Genomic DNA, 18,980 nt, shown 5'->3' with positions numbered 1-18,980 from the left:
TGGACGCACGCGATTGAGCGTTGTAAACTTTATTTACAGGTTTCTCCGTAAAGAAGTTTTTCTCAGCCAAAAAACACTTTGGAAAGCATTGAATCTCAATTTCACCACAGATGTACTAATTCAGGCCTTGAAAAATACGAGTAACATGCAGAGACTCGGTTCAATTTTGATATTAAAACCCCCTAAAAAATATGTACAACCCAGCAAATCTCAAATTTCCCTTTACGCATTTTCAAGTGATCAAAATATATTGAAGCCTCATTTGAGTCCCGTTCCTTCAATCCTCTTCCGGCTTCGGTAACGGGCTAAGCACCCCTGATTCCGACCCGTAACGCTTGCTCCTAATGTCTGATATAAGCATTGACGCAAAATGGGCCAAGCCAGACCCCGGTCGGGCCACAAAAACCTCCCCTCGGCCTGACCCGGAACTCCCGGGCGAGCCTGAACCACCCTCCACAGCACCAAGCTCGCGGAACTCCTTCCTCCTTTTGAACCTTCGCCAGGCCGCTTGTATAAAACAAGCGGCCCAGGTACGCCACTGGTGCGAGTAGAACCGAAACTTGTGCCTAAGCTTCTTGCTGTGCAGCATGTGGAACTGCGACGCCACGAACCTCAAGTCCTCTGCTCCCAGACCAAATGCCTCCGCGTCCGAACTGGCCTTCACAGTGCGCGTGGACGACGGGAGGACGTCGCTTCGATGCTTCTTGAGGGCCCACGTAAGCAGTTCCTCGCCGCAGAAGTCGCCCGGGACGATCCGGCAGGAGTCGTAGAACCCGAGTTGGCCGCCGTTGGTGGTGTGGGAGTCGAGGTGGCCCCGGATTATGAAGAGCATCTCGTTGAGAGGGTCACCTTCGCGTATTACAAACATGCCTTCGGTCCAAAGTCTTGGCTGTAGCCGCTCGCATATCGAATCCAACATCCGATCATCCATCTCCTCCAATAAGGGTACCTGCAATGCAATTTTAGAGAACAGTAATACAACTAAAGTTTCAGATGCCACTAGGGGTTTTGTCCAGTTGTTATCTTTAGGGCTGCGATATTAGTCAAGGTGTGTGCAAGCTGGCTGGACGATAATGATTCTTACATACGTTGCTAGGGTGGGGTGTGTGTGTGTATATATGCTTTTAGCACAAATCTTAGGAGGGCAATAATTACTTTTCCGAAAATCTTAACTGGACGATTGGTAGATTTTCATGAATAAGATCGATGTTGGGCGGACAAATCTATATGGTTTTAAAGTACTTGAAACCTCAACTAATTTTCAGGGTCCTGAATTAAACGAGAAGTTATATATAGGTAGATATATGAGGGGCCGGGGGTTCTTACACGTCGAACAAGATTGAGGCACAAATGGCGTTTGATTTGGCGGCGGAGACCTTTGGGAAGGTCAGAGAGTAAGGTTTCTTCGTCAACTCCGTAAGTAGCCACCCACTTGTACCTATCGTATCTGTGCACCGATTCTCTTAGTTCTTGGGGGAGTTGCCTGTGATGCATCCAATGCTCTTTGTCGCTCTTCTTGACCCTCCACTCCTCTATCCGCTGATTACTCGATAGAAGGTATCCCTGCAGTTGCCATGCAGTACCCCAATTACAAACAGAACATATATATATACACACACAACAAGCATAAAATTAAAACTGTAAATTTTCTATAATACAGTAATTAAGAATGTTAATTATTGTTATGTGGTCTATTAATTAATGTGATCATGAATTAGTAGTAAGTACGGTAGTATTTACTATTTACCTCCATATTCCCGATAAGCAATGATAAGTTAAGCAGGCCGAGAATCACAATGATGGTGCTATAGATATTCTCCCCAATAAATATGCTTGTGACCAGATTCTGCCCTTGGGTGCTGCAATTGCAATTGCATGCATGCATATGCATGAGTACATCTTATTTTTGTCACATGACATGGATGGTGCAAAACACAGAGTCATAGCATATACGCAAGAAATAACGAAAGTGCTCTCCTTTGGAGGAGGGCAATAAGGTAATTTCACATACCAACGAAAGTGCTCTCCTAATTATACTTTGTTTTTGATAACTTAGGTGTTCGGGCCCGCATACACGCACAACGACGTCTAATCCTGCAAGTTGGGAACCAATCCTATCGTACACTTTCGCTGCGGGGGTCTCTATTAAAGTCATAGGCGACTCATAGCAAAGCACTGCATTAATTGACTGACTCTCTGGCTCTAAAGGAGTTAATAACACCTAAAATGTTTTGAATTTAAGATCTTAAGAGAAAGCAAAATTCCTAAGTCTTAGACCAATCCCTGTTCCTTTGTAGTTGTCTTGTTTGAGTTCTTGTGTGATGTTCTATCTTTGTTTTGGTTAAACAAAATTTACCTTGAGTATTGCTACAGGTACCGACCGGTACCGTAGGGAAATCGTAGGGACGGCCGCACCGGGCCGTCTCCGGCCACCGAACGGCCGATCCGAACAGTCCAAAAATTCTAAAAAAAAAAAAATGAGGGGGCCTACGTGAGATTCAATGACATCCGACACGAATAAGATGCTCGATCCAAATACTCTATTTTCGTATATATAGGTTGGAGACAGCCCGGCGCGGCCGTTCCTACGATTTTCCCACGGTACCGGTCGGTACCTATAGGATTTTCGATTTACCTTAGCCCCCCAAAATAGAACGAAAGTGCATGCTATCCAATAAGATATACTCATCCCTTTAAAATGCCTTACATTCCTAATGATGCGACAAGAAATATCACTTTAATTTGCGTCACTGCGGTCAAGAACTTTTTAGTTTTTGGTAAGTTCGGTCAATTAGAACTTTGTGTAAAGGTTTTATAAGAATATTAATTTCCTCGATCGTGGGATTATCAGTTAACGTTTCTGTTAATTAGGTACTCCTTAAGGTTTTAAATAGAGAGGTAGCAAGTCGCGCAACGGTAATGATAGCCATGAAGTGATAGCAACAACGTCAAATAATAGGTGGTGGGAATCAGATGTAGCGATTGTATATATATTTTTTAAACTTTGGAGCTGGAGGATTTAAAATAGTTCTTCTAGTCGTCAAAAATAGAACGGGGATTGGATAGAAAATAACTTATACAAAGCAATACGTGTTGAGTATCAATAGAGTGCGACTGTACGAGACGGATGAAAAATCGATAAGCTACGTAATGACCGCTAGTTTAAACCTTGTTTGCTGCTCTTTGTTAATTTCCGAGCTTTCCTAAGGTCTCTAATAACCTTGCTTCTATTCGCTGTGTAGAGACCCGTAATTTTTTTTTCTTTAATCGTTTAATATGAAAAAGATCGTATTTATATCAAATTATATGTTTATTAATGAGGTTATACAGATATGCCTACTGTTGTGTACCGGACATCTGGAGAATAGTTGAATTTTGAGTTATGGTGTTGAAATGACGTGTGGAAGTGTTGGTAGCAGTCGGAGTTTGATTCGGTAAATGTCGACAAAAATTTTCAAATCTGTCTTTGACGTACTGGTACCATAGTTTCCCAGTACCGGTACATCCTGCAAAAATTCTGAAATTTCAGCACGCATTTCAGACAATATAAATAGACCCCTTATGTTATTTTTTCACTCAAAGACCACGAACTAAGCCCTAAAATTGCCCCTCCACCTTCTCTCTTCAATTCTTCACCCAAATCCTTGGATTTGCACCTCAAACACTACTAAAAATCTTCAAGATCTACGTGTTAATCGTTCAAATATCAACCGGGTTTCAAGTTTCTCATTATTGGAGGTAAGATTCATGATTTTTGGTTCTCTTTTTCTTTCTCTCTCAAACCCTAGCTTGGATTCATACATTGATCACGTTTTTGGATAATATAGGTTGTAGATCTTGTGGTATTGCTTTGGAAAAGCTTGTTCTTGATGGATTTTTTATCGGTGTACTTAGAGTTTTGCTCAAAACCCACTTTGGTAGGGATTTCTTACTCTTGTTATGCGTTTATGTGGTGATTGTGTAGTTAGATCGTGCATTGCTTCGTTGTTTGAGGTTTTTCTTTTCATTTTTGAAATTCTGCAGAATCGGTCACTGTTTATGGAGGTTTTTCATCATCTTAAACTTGGAAATAAATTTTGATTCCTTCATATGAAATATAGTAGACTTAGAGCCCGTTCTAATGCCGTAAGAATCACCCAAAACCGTTGAGAATTGAATTAATGGTGGATTTTAGAATTCTAGTCATGAATCTGTCTCGTTTTCTGGGTTTGCACCAACTTCGAATGGCCATAACTTTCTCGTTTGATGTCCGTTTCATGCAAACATTATATCGAATCCAAGGTCTTGAAGTCAGCTTTCTATTGCCACTGGAATCTCCTTAAAAGTCTTAATACACAGAAAGTTATGACCATTTGAATAGAGGTGTGTCAATCTGCCAATGTTTGTAGCTACTCCTAACATTGTTTTTGTTCCGTATTATGGCTCCCTATATAGTTAGAACATGTTTAAGTCACTCTCGAGTATAAATGCTTGTGTCCTAATGACTCATTGTTCGATCTTATCTCTTGACACTCGTTCAAGTATAATATTAGTGTCATTAGGTGGGAAATGTACCGTAAGGTTGATTAGGAATAACGTGGATTTAAAGTATTTTTCAATGTGCAATGGGGTATGCTTATGAGTTTGTAATACAATGTTGATAATATATGAACGAATGTGAATTTGAAAAATGATGTTAGCTTATATACTATTTGATAATGCTTTTATGTTTACGTGAGTTCTGAATTTTGAATTGAGGGTCCTGCAACGCAAGGTGTGGTAATGCGGAGACTCTAGTGGGCCCACAATGCAAGGTGTGGTAATGCGGAAACCCAGGTGGAGAGAATTCAATGTGATGCAAGGGGTGGTAACACAGTTGAATGTCTCGCTTGATGAAGAAAATTATGGTTGACTTTAGAAGTTTATGTTGACGTTTGAATTGTTTGTTGATTAAGATTGTGGCTGCTGAAAAAGAAAATGAAAGGTTGATTCTATTGAGATTTTATTAAAGAAAGAAATTTTGTTTTGAAAAGGGGGTTTTTATCAAAATCCTCCGGTATTCTTGAGCGAATTAATGGATCCGGTATTTGGGCACAAATTAACGGACTCCGGCATTCAAGTTCGAATCAACGGAGCTTGATCTGTGATGGTCTTGAGTTTTCTCTAAATTGTTTTGGAAATGAAAAAATGAAAGTTTTATGAAATGAGGCTTTATGGTAGATGACATGAAAAGAGGAAGTGGTTTGTGGCATTCATTCGAAAAGCTGTTAGATGGTTAAACTATTATCGTTGTTTGTTTGATTGATACGAGTCCTAATGCTATTTCTAGTTGACATGTGGATGGTTAGGGTTATCTCTAAGATGTCCGGGGTCCCGGAGTCTAAACTTGTCAGTTCATTTTGGTAACCCCTCTTGTATCTCATGTTCACTTGTTGAGTCTCATTCGCGTTTGGTGCATTTTTCATCGCATTTTCATATAACTTGAGTATAGATTTCTCTACTGCGCTAGTGTAGCTCAACCTATCATATTCAGGTAAAAAGCAAGGAAGTCGGCATGGCGTGCATTTCGTGCTTGTTGTTCATGTGTCTCGGAGGTATAAATGAGGAGTTGAATTTGCATTTTTTTTTAAAAGTAGTATTCGGCAGGATGAATAATGAAAACTGTAATATTATTTTGGCATTTGAATAACTTGGGGTTTCGAGTTAGAATTGTAACTTTTAATTTTAACTTTGATAACTGGAGAAAATAAGTCATTTGGGTATTATCGGTACGTCAATATTGATTGTATTTATTGTAAATGATTATTATTTATGTTGAAAATCGAAGGCGTGACAAATTGGTATCAAAACTTTAGATTTGAATACCTAGAGAACGTAGGGAGGCTTTTTAGTCTCATGGGTTTAAAATCCGCTACATTTTTTTTTTAAAACACATGTGTGCTTGCATGAATGAGTCAGTACATCATTGAATTGTCGGATTTATTTTATTTTACTATGGCAGAGTGATATTTTATTGTGAACCCCTGTTGAAAAGTTGGAGGCTTTGACCTCATTGTAGTTTTCTTGGTTGCGATTGTTGTTATTGATATTGTTACAGTTTGTGGTCTTGGTCTCGTACCATTTGTGGTAAGATGTCTTTTGTATGAAATGTTAGATGGGTATGAGTAGTGACGATATTGGTGGATGAAAGAGGATATTTGTTAGCATGTGATGAAAGGGATAGAATGTTGATATGACTTACGAAATGAGTTGTATATGGTATAAGTATAAGGTGAGAAATATATGCGTTAGGAATTGAGTTAGTGCGTTTCTTGAATGTGTTTAGAAAGGTAAAAACATGTTGTGGTTATAATTGTGGTTGGTTGTTGTAGTAGTAGTTATTGAGACAGTTATCGTGTATAGGAAAATAAGGGTTATAGGTAGGGTGTCGGGATACTGTATGTGTCTTCTGGACATCCAAGCGACTACCGATGAGATCCAGTTAGAAGAAGCACTTGATCATCGCTCCTTCTAGATGGAAGTCTCGGAAAGTCAATTGGACACTAGGATTGTGTATAAGTGGGATAGATCTCTTGGCTTGAAAATTGAGATATATGGCTATATATAGGAATCTTGTAAGAGGGACAACAAGACTAGAGGTGACCTATATCGATGTGACTTGAGCCGAGTGATTGATGTAAGTGTGTGGTGAGAGACTTATCAGAAATGGGTGCGATACGAATGTGAACTGTTAAGGTTGACAATGAGACGAAGTATAAATGGTGTCTTGCGTGGGAACCTTGAAGTGATAGTCATGTGGAGAAATAGTATGTTGCAAATTGAAGGATTGGAGTGTAGAGATAGTGTGTGGGGTGTAACCGAGTATGTAGGCTAGACTAATGACAGTATAGGACATGTTCAGGCGTGCCATTGAGATAATGAGTTTGTTTAAGAAAGATTAAGAGATAATAGTGATCACAGGGATGGTGGTGGTAATGGAAGTTGTTGTTCTTGAAGTTGAGTGTAGATGTGGCGAATGCCTTTGAGGGATATTGAGGTTGACGTGATTACTTGATTGAGGGAAAATTGTGAGCTATGCGACTTGTGGAGAGCGGAACTGTTAGAGGTTATTGGTGCGAGTGAGATTGATTCTTTAGTAATAAAATAGTTGGAGTCTTAGAATATAACGAGAAGTATAGACATGTTGTTAGGTTGTAATGTTGTTAGAATAGATGAATAATTTGAATTGATAATACGTGTATCTGTGGTGTGATGTTTAAGATTATAAATGTGAGAAATATGTGATTTTGTTTTGACTAAATGAATTGGAATGCTTGAGATTGGTAAGGTGAATAGACGATGTGTGAGCCATTACGAAATTGAAAAGAACGAGATAACTGTTGGGCTTTTAAAGCCATGAATTGTGAAATGATGTACACATTATGGGTACGTTGATACGTGGCGAGTCTGTTGGACACTGAGTGAAGCTGTTAATGTGTGGGTATGTTCTATGTTGTAAGCTATTGAATCGTATGGTTGATTTATTGAGATAACTCGTGTGTGACACGTGCTACTACTTGGCTTTAACTTGTATGCTTGACTCTCTATGTAATCTCGATGTGTGTAATTTTCTCTTAGTATACGATATAAATTAGATACTGAGGTGTGTAGATATGTGCTATGAGGAAATGAATTTTTAGTTGGAATTTGGCGTGCGTCCTTTCTTTTACTAGCCATAGTAAGATGTAAAGTTTGAAAATGATAGAATTTAACTCCGTGTATATATTGTAAGATGTGGAGGTGAAAGGTTTCCATGATTTGTCAACGCTTAATTGGCAGTGGTTAGTGACTGGCGGTAAGGAGAATAGTGGATTTGGAAGTTTATACGAATGGTTTCAAGAATGAGTTGTGTTAGAGATACGAAGAAATGACACATTACGACATAAGTGCGTTTAGTTTTCTAAAGTAGAAATCAATAATGAATCTAAATGGATTAGGGAACGGGAAATAGTGTTAGAATTTGATTGTGTTTGAATGTTAGATGGATGAAGGGGTGTTTGAGGTTTATGCAGAGCTCATAAGGTGTCATGTGGATAAGTAAAGGTGTGAGTTGGAGATCGTAGCTAACAGTTGGTTTCAAGTGCACTTAGTATCGGTGTCTATCCTTAGTATTATCAATTGAGTTGAATCGATTGTGAGACGTGTTTACTCTTGGATTTGAAAAAGATGTCAATAGCTTTGAGACCTAAGAAGTTTATTTATGGTGAGTCGGTGTTAAAACTGAGCAGAGGGTGATGATCATTATAAAGTCTAATCATTGGATTTTGGGTTCCTGGGTTTTATTACCGCAAGGGTTATTCAGGGTTTTCTAGATGGATAGTTGACATTGATTGGGAAAAAGAGAATGCATAATTCAGAGTATGAAGAACGAGAGGATATAAGTCGTTGAATCCCGGAGTGAATGTTAGAATTTGAGTGTCTGTGAAGGTTGAGATTTTAGAAGAGCGATTGGAGGTTGATGTAGTTATTGAGGAGAAACTGATGTGCATCCTAGGCATACAAGATTGACTGTTGGGTGGTAGGACCATACCGTTAGCGAGTAGTTTTGTGGAGCAAAAAGGGTAAGAGAAGGTCACCGTAGGGAAGGAAGGATGAGATTTTGGTTATGGAATTGTGATATGGGATTAGGTAATGTGATTGAAGGCTTGGCTGGACTTGGTTTCCTCGAAATTTCTTTAAGGAGGATAGAATGTAAAGAGTCGTAATTTTTTTTCTTTAATCGTTTAATATGAAAAAGATCGTATTTATATCATCTTATATGTTTATTAATGAGGTTATACGGATATGCCTACTGTTGTGTACTGGACATCCGGAGAATAGTTGAATTTTGAGTTTTTGTGTTGAAATGACGTGTGGAAGTGTTGATAGCAGTCGGGGTTTGATTCGGTGAACGTTGACAAAAAATTTCAAATCTGTCTTTGATGTACCGGTACTGTAGTTTCCCAGTACCAATACATCCTGCAAAAATTCTGAAATTTCAGCATGCATTTCAAACACTATAAATAAGCCCCTTATGTTATTTTTTCACTCAAAGACCACGAACTAAGCCTAAAAATCGCCACTCCACCTTCTCTCTTCAATTCTTCTCCCAACTCCTTGGATTTGCACCTCAAACACCACTAAATCTTCAAGATCTATTTGTTAATCGTTCAAATATCAACCGGGTTTCAAGTTTCTCATTATTGGAGGTAAGATTCATGATTTTTGGTTCTCTTTTTCTTTCTCTTCTCAAACCCTAACTTTGATTCATACATTGATCGCGTTTTTGGATAATCTAGGTTGTAGATCTAGTGGTATTGCTTTGGAAAAGCTTGTTCTTGATGGATCTTTGCTCGGTGTACTTAGAGTTTTGCTCAAAATCCACTTTGGTAGGAATTTCTTACTCTTGTTATGCGTTTATGCAATGATTGTGTAGTTAGATCGTGCATTGCTTCGTTGTTTGAAGTTGTTCTTTTCATTTTTGAAATTCTGCAGAATCGGTCGCTGTTTATGGTAGTTTTTCATCATCTTAAACTTGGAAATAAATTTTGATTCCTTCATATGAAATAGAGTAGACTTAGAGCCCGTTCTAATGCCACTGAAATCACCCAAAACCGTTGAGAATTGAATTAATGGTGGATTTTAGAAATCTGGTCATGAATCTGTCTCGTTTTCTGGGTTAGCGCCCAACTTCGAACGTCCATAACTTTCTCGTCCGATGTCCGTTTCATGCAAACATTATATCGAATCGAAGGTCTTGAAGTCAACTTTCTATTGCCACCAGGAATCTTCTTAAAAGCCTTAGTACACAGAAAGTTATGACCATTTGAGTAAAGGTGTGTCAATCTGCCAATGTCTGTAACTACTCCTAACGTTGTTTTTGTTCCGTGTTATGGCTCTCTATATGGTTAGAACATGTTTAAGTCACTCTCAAGTATGATTTCTTGTATCCTAATGGCTCGTTGTTCGATCTTGTCTCTTGACACTCGTTCAAGTATAATATTTGTGTCGTTAGGTAGAGAATGTACCGTAAGGTTGATTAGGAATAACATAGATTTAAAGTATTTATCAATGTGCAATGAGGGTGTTTATGAGTTTGTAATACATTGTTGATGATGTATGAACGAATGTGAATTTAAAAAATGATGTTAGCTTATATATTGATTGATAATGCTTTTATGTTTACGTGAGTTCTGAATTCTGAATTGAGGGTCCTGCAACGCAAGGTGTTGTAATGCGAAGATTCTAGAGGGCCCGTAACGCAAGGTGTGGTAATGCGAAAACCCAGGTGGAGAGAATTCAATGTGATGCAAGGGGTGGTAAATGAAGAAAATTATGGTTGACTTTGGAAGTTTATATTGACGTTTGGATTATTTGGTGATTAAGATTGTAGCTGCTGAAAAAGAAAATGAAAGGTTGATTCTATTGATGTTTTATTAAAGAAAGAAATTTTGTTTTGAAAAGAGGGTTTTTATCAAAAATCCTCTGGTATTCTTGAGCGAATCAAGGGATCTAGTATTTGGGCACAAATCAACGGACTCCGGCATTCAAGCTCGAATCAATGGAGCTTGACCTGTGATGGTATTGAGTTTTTTCTAAATTGTTTTGGAAATCAAAAAATGAAAGTTTTATGAAATAAGGCTCTATGGTAGATGGCATGAAAAGAGGAAGTGGTTTGTGGCATTCATTCGGAAAGTTGTTGGATGGTTAAACTATTGTCGTTGTTTGTTTGATTGATATGAGTCCTAATACTACTTCTAGTTGACGTGTGGATGGTTAGGGTTATCTTTAAGATGTCTGGGGTCCCGAAGTCTAAACTTGTTAGTTCATTTTGGTAACCCATCTTGTATCTCATATTCACTTGTTGAGTCTCATTCGCGTTTGGTGTATTTTTCATATAACTTGAGTATAGATTTCTCTACTGGACTAGTGTAACTCAACCTATCATTTTCAGGTAAAAAACAAGGAAGTCGGCATGGCGTGCATCGCGTGCTTGTTGTTCATATGTCTCGGAGGTATAAAGGAGGAGTTGAATTTGCATTTTTTTTAAAAGTAGTATTTAAAAGAATGAATAGTGAAAACTATAATATTATTTTGTCATTTGTATAACTTGGGGCTTTGAGTTAGGATTGTAACTTTTAATTTTAACTTTGAGAACTGAGGAGAATATGTCATTTGGGTATTATCGGTACGTCAGTATTGATTGTAAATAATTATTATTTATGTTAAAAATCAAGGACGTGACATGCCGTTTTCGTTATCAAACAACTATGCTACGTTGCTTCACATGTCTACATAGGCTAAGTGGTTTGTGCCTAAATTTTTGCGTTTGGTGTAATTGCATGTACGTTTAGCCATTCAAAGTAGGTGCAGTGGTTGGTACCTGACACTCCGTAGGCCAAACCAAAGAGAGTAGAAGTATCTCTGCAAGAACGAAGACGACGTGACCCCGGCAACCACACCGGGGGCGTATATGCCATAAGGGTAAGTACCACCAGTTCCTGCATAACAAACGTTAAACATATTGCTTGCCTGGATCCAAGCTTCCCTCGTTGGGTCCCCTATTGTCATGCAGTCGAAGTAGTCGTAGCTACATGTTGTGTTACTCTGATCGCATGTGCTTCTCCAGCATGCTGCCTCGCGTTGTATTGATAAGAGGTACGAAACACTCCCCATAACCTGATGTCAAACACAATGTACTGGATTGATTTAGATAGAAGTATTAGGATACAAATTTATAAAAATATGTCGCGGTGCACTCATTCTGAGAGTATTAATTAAATGATGCATGAGCACGGTCGGATCAAGTGCAGTGATCGTGAAGTACTAAAAAACTAAAGGGGTAGACTTTATGAACTTGAAAATGGTGGTGTTTTTAGAGCTCCACATTTCCATGCTTTTTTATCTTTTGCACTGCCAGCTTTGGGCTAAGGCCCAACAGGCGTGGGCCTTAAGCCTCCAAAAAATGTCAAACAAATAGGGCCCCCACTTATTTTTAGGACCTAGTATATATGTGTTGTTTTAGGGATCAATTTTAAACTCAATAAGACATTTTATATTTAAGCCCCAATGGCCCAGAAAAATAGAACACAGAATGCAGGAAAAAACAAACAAAAAGGAGGAGTAAAAGGTCACTGGATCGCCAAAAATCTCTGGGGCCTTTCAAAATTATTCAGTGTGGTGGGTGTATGGATGCATCTTTTTGTCTCCTTAAACGCTACTACTCCGGTACTTCTCATTACAAACAAATACTCTATCCGAATCAAAATTATTCAGTGTGATTGACTTTTTATTTGATTTTCGTTTACAATAATTAAGGGCCTCACTTTCGAAGATCGTCTTAGGCCTCCAAAATCTCAGAGCCGGCCTTGATCTTTTGTATCTGTGTGATCAATTTCTAGTAATCGAATATTAGATCCGTCTTCAATCATCTCCCGCCCATACGTACCCTTAATAATTGGCCGGGGACTAGACATGGATTCTGTTATTGTTGTGTGGGGATGAAGTACATACTTACATGGCTTGACAACAAGTAAAGCATGAGGTTATAAGCAGCTCCAAGCCAGGCTTTCTGGACGACGATACCCGTGGCCTTGGCAATTTGGATACTGAGTGGGTATGCTATGGTTAGCCTCTGAAAGTAGGGTATCAACATCAGGTACCGTAGAGAACTTCCGGAGCCTGAAGTCGTTGAACCTTTTAAATTAGGTAAGATGCACCAAATCATCACCTGGAATTAAATAATTAATATACGTAATTACTGTATTAATTAAGATAAAATCAGTGGCTAAACGGAACTAAACTGTCTTGAAAGATCACTCGTAATAGTGATATAGTATATGATGACGACGATGGTGATACAGGATCATTTGTGTTGTGCCGGTATTTAAAATAAATATAAATATTAACTGAGGAAATTAATACTAGTAATACTTTATTAGGTTTTGAGATTTGAGAATTGGGTTATAGGCCGTGTGTCGAGTTGACTATTCCCTGCCAGTTAATTCTTGATTTCCGTTTCAATTTATTTGCACGGTTTTTGACTTTTAGTTGTTTGTGAGCAGAAGTGATACTCTAGCCGCACAAATCTTATTGCACATTGACACTGAGCGGTTTTTTTAGTTTCCTTTCTTTATTTTGTTTTGTTATTTTTTGTATTTTCGAACCGATAGTGTCTCTTTTGTACTTTTCTTTTCTTATATATATATGATATGTTTGTGGTTTAATCAAAAATTTTATCGCACATTTATACCGCACGTTTGTGGGGCTCACTTCGGATCTTACAAAAATACTATAAAAAAATATTCATAAATTTTAAAATAATCTTTAATGGAATCCTGTAAAAAAATCAGCTTCAATGCGTATTGATAAGTATTTTTCTGAATTTGAAGAGGCGAAACTGAGTAGTTGACCAGTTTCACCCTACGAATTCAGAAAAAATATTTACCGATATCTTTTGAAATTGATTTTGTACAGAACCCCATAAAAAATTATTTTAAAATTTGTAGATATTTTTCGTGGAATCCGGAGTGGACCCACACGCGTGCAATATAATTGTGCGTTAAAAGTATACTTTTAGGTTTTTGAATATGTTTCATTTTTGGAAAACCAATGAACTAAAACCTACGCAAATTTTCTTTTGTCCTTTCTTTTACATAATAAAGTACGAACTACTCCGTAACATCTTTAAAAAGTTGAAGAACTTTGTTTTGGGGGACCCGGGGACCCTGCCGAGCGGGTGCTGAGCGGTCAATCCGATCGTTCATCTCAAAGTTCATCTCGGAATCAACGGTCTGGATCAAAACATCTTCTTTTTTTCCCTTTTTTTTTAAAAAAAATCCGTTCGGTACTTTTGCATCCGGACCGTCCAAAACACTTTTAGACGGTCGAAATGCGCTCGACACCCTTGCCAAGCACCCAAGCACCCCTGCTTGGCAGGGTCTTATAATTGAAATTTCGTTTATTGTGGGAACATTTGAATAATGCAAACACGAAAACAGTGAAAAACATCATTTGAAATCAGTTTTCTTATGTGAGAAAGACGAAAACACTTTTGATGGAAACAAATTTAAGACATTCACAATCAAAATTTTTCTACGGAAACCTCGCGACTTCCAAAATCGAAAGACCTCTTTTTGGTGTTCATGCAAAGTGAATTTCTTTAAAAAATAAAAAAATAAAAATTGCGAATGCAGAAACAAGTTTCATGTGCGGGTCCGAAAATTGATGACAACAAATACTATCAGACCTTCAAATTTGAAGTCTAGTAGTTCAAACAAAGAAAAAGATGAAGAGGCAGAAAAACAATTTTGATTTTTTTTTAAGAAAATCAAGTTTTAAACGTGGAAGCAAAATTGAATACCTGAGGGAACGGTAGCGCAGCCAGAAAATCGTACCAGAAACCATTTCTAAGGTAGCGTGACGAGATCTTCCATGGATCGATAACCAGCTCTCCCCTCCCAAACACGCGCGACGACGGACCGACATAAGCCGTTTTCGACCGCACAACGATATTGATCACGAAGAACAAATCAGTAATCGATCGAAGAACTGTGAGCGCAATTTGCAGGACCCCCGCCTCGGTGTCGAGGCAGAATTCATTGGGGTTAACCACCGGCACGAAAAAGAAAAGGGGGTCCACGATCAAACACACCAAGCAAGCTAGAAAGAAAACCTTGCTCCATCGCCGGATAAACTGTCCCCGGGGGTCGATTATGGTCTTCTTCTTCTTCAGCTTTCCAAAGTCTTCGGAGAAGACTCGCGATAGTGCCTTAGCGCTCAGGGATTTTCCGTTGCACCTGAATTTGATGGTGTCGCCGCCGCGGTCGACTTGGGTTTCCGGATAGATCTCGGGTTTGGATTGGTATCGGGTTCTAGAAATACACAGACGATCAGAAGGAACAATATGTAAGAACATGCGTATAAATACAATACAATAGCAATGAATTTTGTTCGATCCGGTAAATGGATTCGAAACCCGTTGTCAAGGAAATTGAGAGAAGAAATACCTGATGGAACTCGAATTCGGAAGACTCATGGTGATGATCAAATGAAGCTTACTTGTGTCAAAAACTACATATTTATATCAGGAGGTTTATAGCCATGGATATTGTTTTTTGAGTTTGTATCCTTAACAAACTTCCTAGGTAGCGCAATAGGCGACTACACCAGTAAGAATGTCAATAATGCTAATGTTTTTTTTGTCTTCTATCTCTAATGGGGTTTTTTAAAATTTGAGGAGGGCGGCAGTTTTATTATTAAATTAAAAAAGGGAACTCCTGGAACGTTACTTGGGCCTGGGGCCTGGACCTTGTTGCAGTGCTAGGGTGCTAGTACAATGCAAAGTAGCAGTCCCCTTCCAATAAGGGATTTTTTATTGAGTTAAGTTAAGAATCTCTATTTTTTTTATCAAATTTTGATAATTCGAATCGCTCAATGTGATTAGAGCATGATTTTAAGGGTACACGCGAGAAACCAGAAAAAATAATACCAGGAAGGGCTTGATCCGAATAGTTTTTCACAAAAATTCATTTATAGCGTTTAAATGCATTTTTATGAAAAACTGTTCGGATCAAGCCCTACCCAATCATATTATTCGCTGATTTCTTGAGGAGTATCCTTAAAACCATGTTTTAAACACATTGAACAGTTCAAATCATCAAAATTTGAGCGGGAACGATGTTATACTCATGAGGTCCTTAACTTAACAACTTAAAAGATCCCTTAATGGAAGCTCACCGTGCAAAGTAGTAGTAGATTAATATCAACCTTTCTGAATCATTTTAAATTCATTACATTTCATAGAAACTCACAATATGTGTACTTGAATTTTCGAGAAATTCGCAATATTAGCATATAAATTCGTAAATCAAGACGAAACTACCAACGTGCAAATGTTATAAATTCAAGGTCGATTTAATAGATTTATGTGAAAATATGCTTAATTTTTATAAAAAAAGAAGAGAGAGTTAAGAATAAGATAAATATTGTGAATTTATATCCAAATGTTTTGAATTTCTACATAATCTTGGAGATGTAGAGTGTAAACATCCAAATATGAAATGTGTAACTATATATGCAACATTTTCCATTATCTATATATTTTATAGGAAAGTATTTCCTAGTATTTTTTTTTAGGAAAGTATTTCCTCGTAGAAAAATTGAACTCGTAAATCCTACAATTTTCTTGCTAACTAAACACACATAAAGTTACAGAAAAAATTGATTTTTTCATTCTTTTCATACAATTTCAAGGGGTTTGGCCAAGTGGGCATGAGAAAACAGTTAAGTGGCTTGTCCCCAAGAGATCACAAGTTTGAATCTCACGAAGGCCAAATATTCCATACCTTGGAGGTTTGCTCAGTCGTTATTTTAGAGCCTCGAAATGAATTGAGGTACGGTCAAGTTGGTTCAGATTATAAATGTGTTCCTTTCTTAAGTCAGAGGGGTGACGCTTCAAATAGAACTCATCAGTGCCACGTAGTTATTGCAAAGAAAGCTTTAAAACTAGGGCATGGACTGCCTCAGGGTAGTCATTTGCAATTTATTTCTTATACTCCCTCCGTCCCTTTTTTTTGTCCAGTATTCTATTTTGGGCTGTCCCTTAATAAGTGTCCATTTTGTAAAGTTAGGGGGGTAAAAGTTGGTGTATTGTCTATTTTGTCCCTAAAAGTAGATTTTATTTTGAAAAGTTAGTGAGTAAAAGTGTAATGATGATGGGTAAGTAAGGAAAGTGGAGGAAAAAGTTGATGTGAAAGGTGTAATGATGATGTCTTTTTAATAAGTTGGAGTTACGAAGCAGGACACTTAAAAAGGGACGGAGGGAGTAGTACTATATTCAAGTCTAGCCTCCACCTCGTACGGGTGAGTATGATCATTGAAAGAAATACCGGTAGCATATTTATATAGGGGAGGAATGGAGGTGTATTAGCTGGCACTTTTCTTTTTTCTTTTTTTTTCCCCTGATTATGTTTCCTAATTTAATCGATGGATTTATAATTTCATATGATGTTTGTAGATTAATACAACTAAAGAAGTGTGGTGGCTAAGTTTTGATCTTGGAAAAGTAGAGCTCTACGGGTCGTACCGAGTAGAGATCTTATGCGGTGGATGACGATGCTTGTGAACCATATATATGAAGGTATATACTCCAAGACTACGTACCAAATAACTTTCCCATGATATATATGTTTCTTGTATTGACTGATCTCTTTCTTTGACTAGGTCCCTTCCTCTGTTAAACATGTGATCGGTCGTACAAGATCCCATATATGAGATTGAGAGGTCCTTTCAGAGACATCCAATAAAATTGGAACGATACAGAAGACTGATCGAGCTCAGTCTATGTTCCATCCCAACAGAGAGCCTCATCCACTGCAACAGCTAGCTGGAAATGGCATTAGGAACCACACTTTTTGGTTTCAAAAGTTAAAATTTGGAGTTTTTAAATATTCATCCTTATGCATCACTCTTCGTAACTTTTCATCCTTTGACTTTTTTGCTTATGTTTTCATCTTTTCTCTTTTTCAATACCAATTGTACCCTTACATATAAATATGCATAACAGATGTTGCCTAAATAGGTGGCATGTAATTAGGTTTCATGTGATTATGGTTTCCTAATTAAATGGGATTTAATTGATGATTTGAAAATGAAGGGGGATAATTCAAATCTTTGTTATCTGTTTTTCAAAACTTTTTAAAAGTAACTAAAATCCATTCCATTCCATTCCATATACACACGAAATCCCCATTGAATAAACACATCATGAATGGAAAGAAATTTATAATAAGTGTTTCATGGTTAATTATATACATGATTTTTATAACATACACGAAACCATCTCCTCATATCATATTCGTGACATCTATTCGCAATTGTGGAATCGATTTTATTATTAAAACATGACATATTAAGATCATGACGCAATTCGAATCAATAAACCTAACATCTATTCCATAAAAACATGACAATCGTTAATCCCAACAAATAAACGCGAAATCGATTCCACCATGAAATCGGTTTCATAAACACAACAGATTTCAAATGATAAACTTTAAAATTATGGCAGATTTCATAAATCGATTCAAGTACCCTGTTGTGCAATTCGCCATGAACTTCAACCATGGAAGATTTCTAAAAAATTGAACCTATAAACATGGCAGATTTTATCTGCATGCACGTAATACAACCCCAAGCCTCGCCGCCTCTGTATGAACTTCAAAATCATGATCATGAACATAAAAATCTGTCATGTTTCGTGAATCTAAACAGGAACTTCAAAACACGGCAAATTTCTAAAAAATTGAACCTATAAACATGGCAGATTTCATCTGCATGTACGTAATATAACCCCAAGCGAGGATGACGTGGTGAATCATTGAAACGCCAATTTAAATCATAAAAAAATAAATTTGGGGCACTTACGAACTGGAACCATTCGAAAATCGTTCTTTCTCCTTCATGACTAATGTTTTCCGGCGATGTCGATTATGGACCGGCGAGGATGGAGGACTGAGTCTAGAGATGAAGGATGGAGGATGGATAACGGAGGATGGACAATGGAAGACGAAGTCGACGGAGGACGAGAAATAAATTCTTAGATTTGTTCTCCGTGAGGATGTGATATTGTGTGGTGGTTTTTTCATCCTAATTTCAAATTACTTATAATAGTACTTGGCAAGCAAAAATTTAGGGATTTAATATGAATTACAATCGGAAAAATAGCAATTAGGACCTGGAAGATTTGAAATAGATATGGAAAGCGTGACTTTAGGGATTTGGTAAGTGTAGATATCCATAAATTACGGCACGGGACCTTTGAAGTTACTACAAGAAAAAACACATTTGGCGACCAACTTTCGGCGACCAAATTAATTTTTGTCGCTGATTGTCAACTTTTGGCGACTAAAATAGTTTTGGTCGCCGATCGTAAACATTTGGCGACTAAATTCTTTTTTGTCGCCGATTTTGTAGACCTTTGG

At 37.7% G+C, this 18,980-nt stretch overlaps 1 protein-coding gene across 1 annotated transcript; it reads right to left on the bottom strand.

The window, feature by feature from the left end:
• Positions 1-88: 88 nt before the first annotated feature.
• LOC131314918 (protein CNGC15b-like) lies at positions 89-15,064 on the bottom strand. The gene is made up of 7 exons (XM_058343849.1): positions 15,006-15,064; positions 14,360-14,870; positions 12,515-12,727; positions 11,381-11,676; positions 1,748-1,859; positions 1,327-1,563; positions 89-949 (listed from the first exon to the last, which is right to left on the bottom strand). The coding sequence occupies exons 1-7, from the start codon at positions 15,032-15,034 to the stop codon at positions 278-280; spliced, it is 2,070 nt and encodes a 689-aa protein (XP_058199832.1). The 5' UTR covers positions 15,035-15,064; the 3' UTR covers positions 89-277.
• Between the last annotated feature and the right edge of the window lie 3,916 nt (positions 15,065-18,980).

Source organism: Rhododendron vialii, chromosome 13a (genome assembly GCF_030253575.1).
Source record: "Rhododendron vialii isolate Sample 1 chromosome 13a, ASM3025357v1".
NCBI lineage: Eukaryota > Viridiplantae > Streptophyta > Magnoliopsida > Ericales > Ericaceae > Rhododendron > Rhododendron vialii.
The sequence above is the reverse complement of the archived record's forward strand: the minus strand, read 5'-3'. Positions and strand labels throughout refer to the sequence as shown.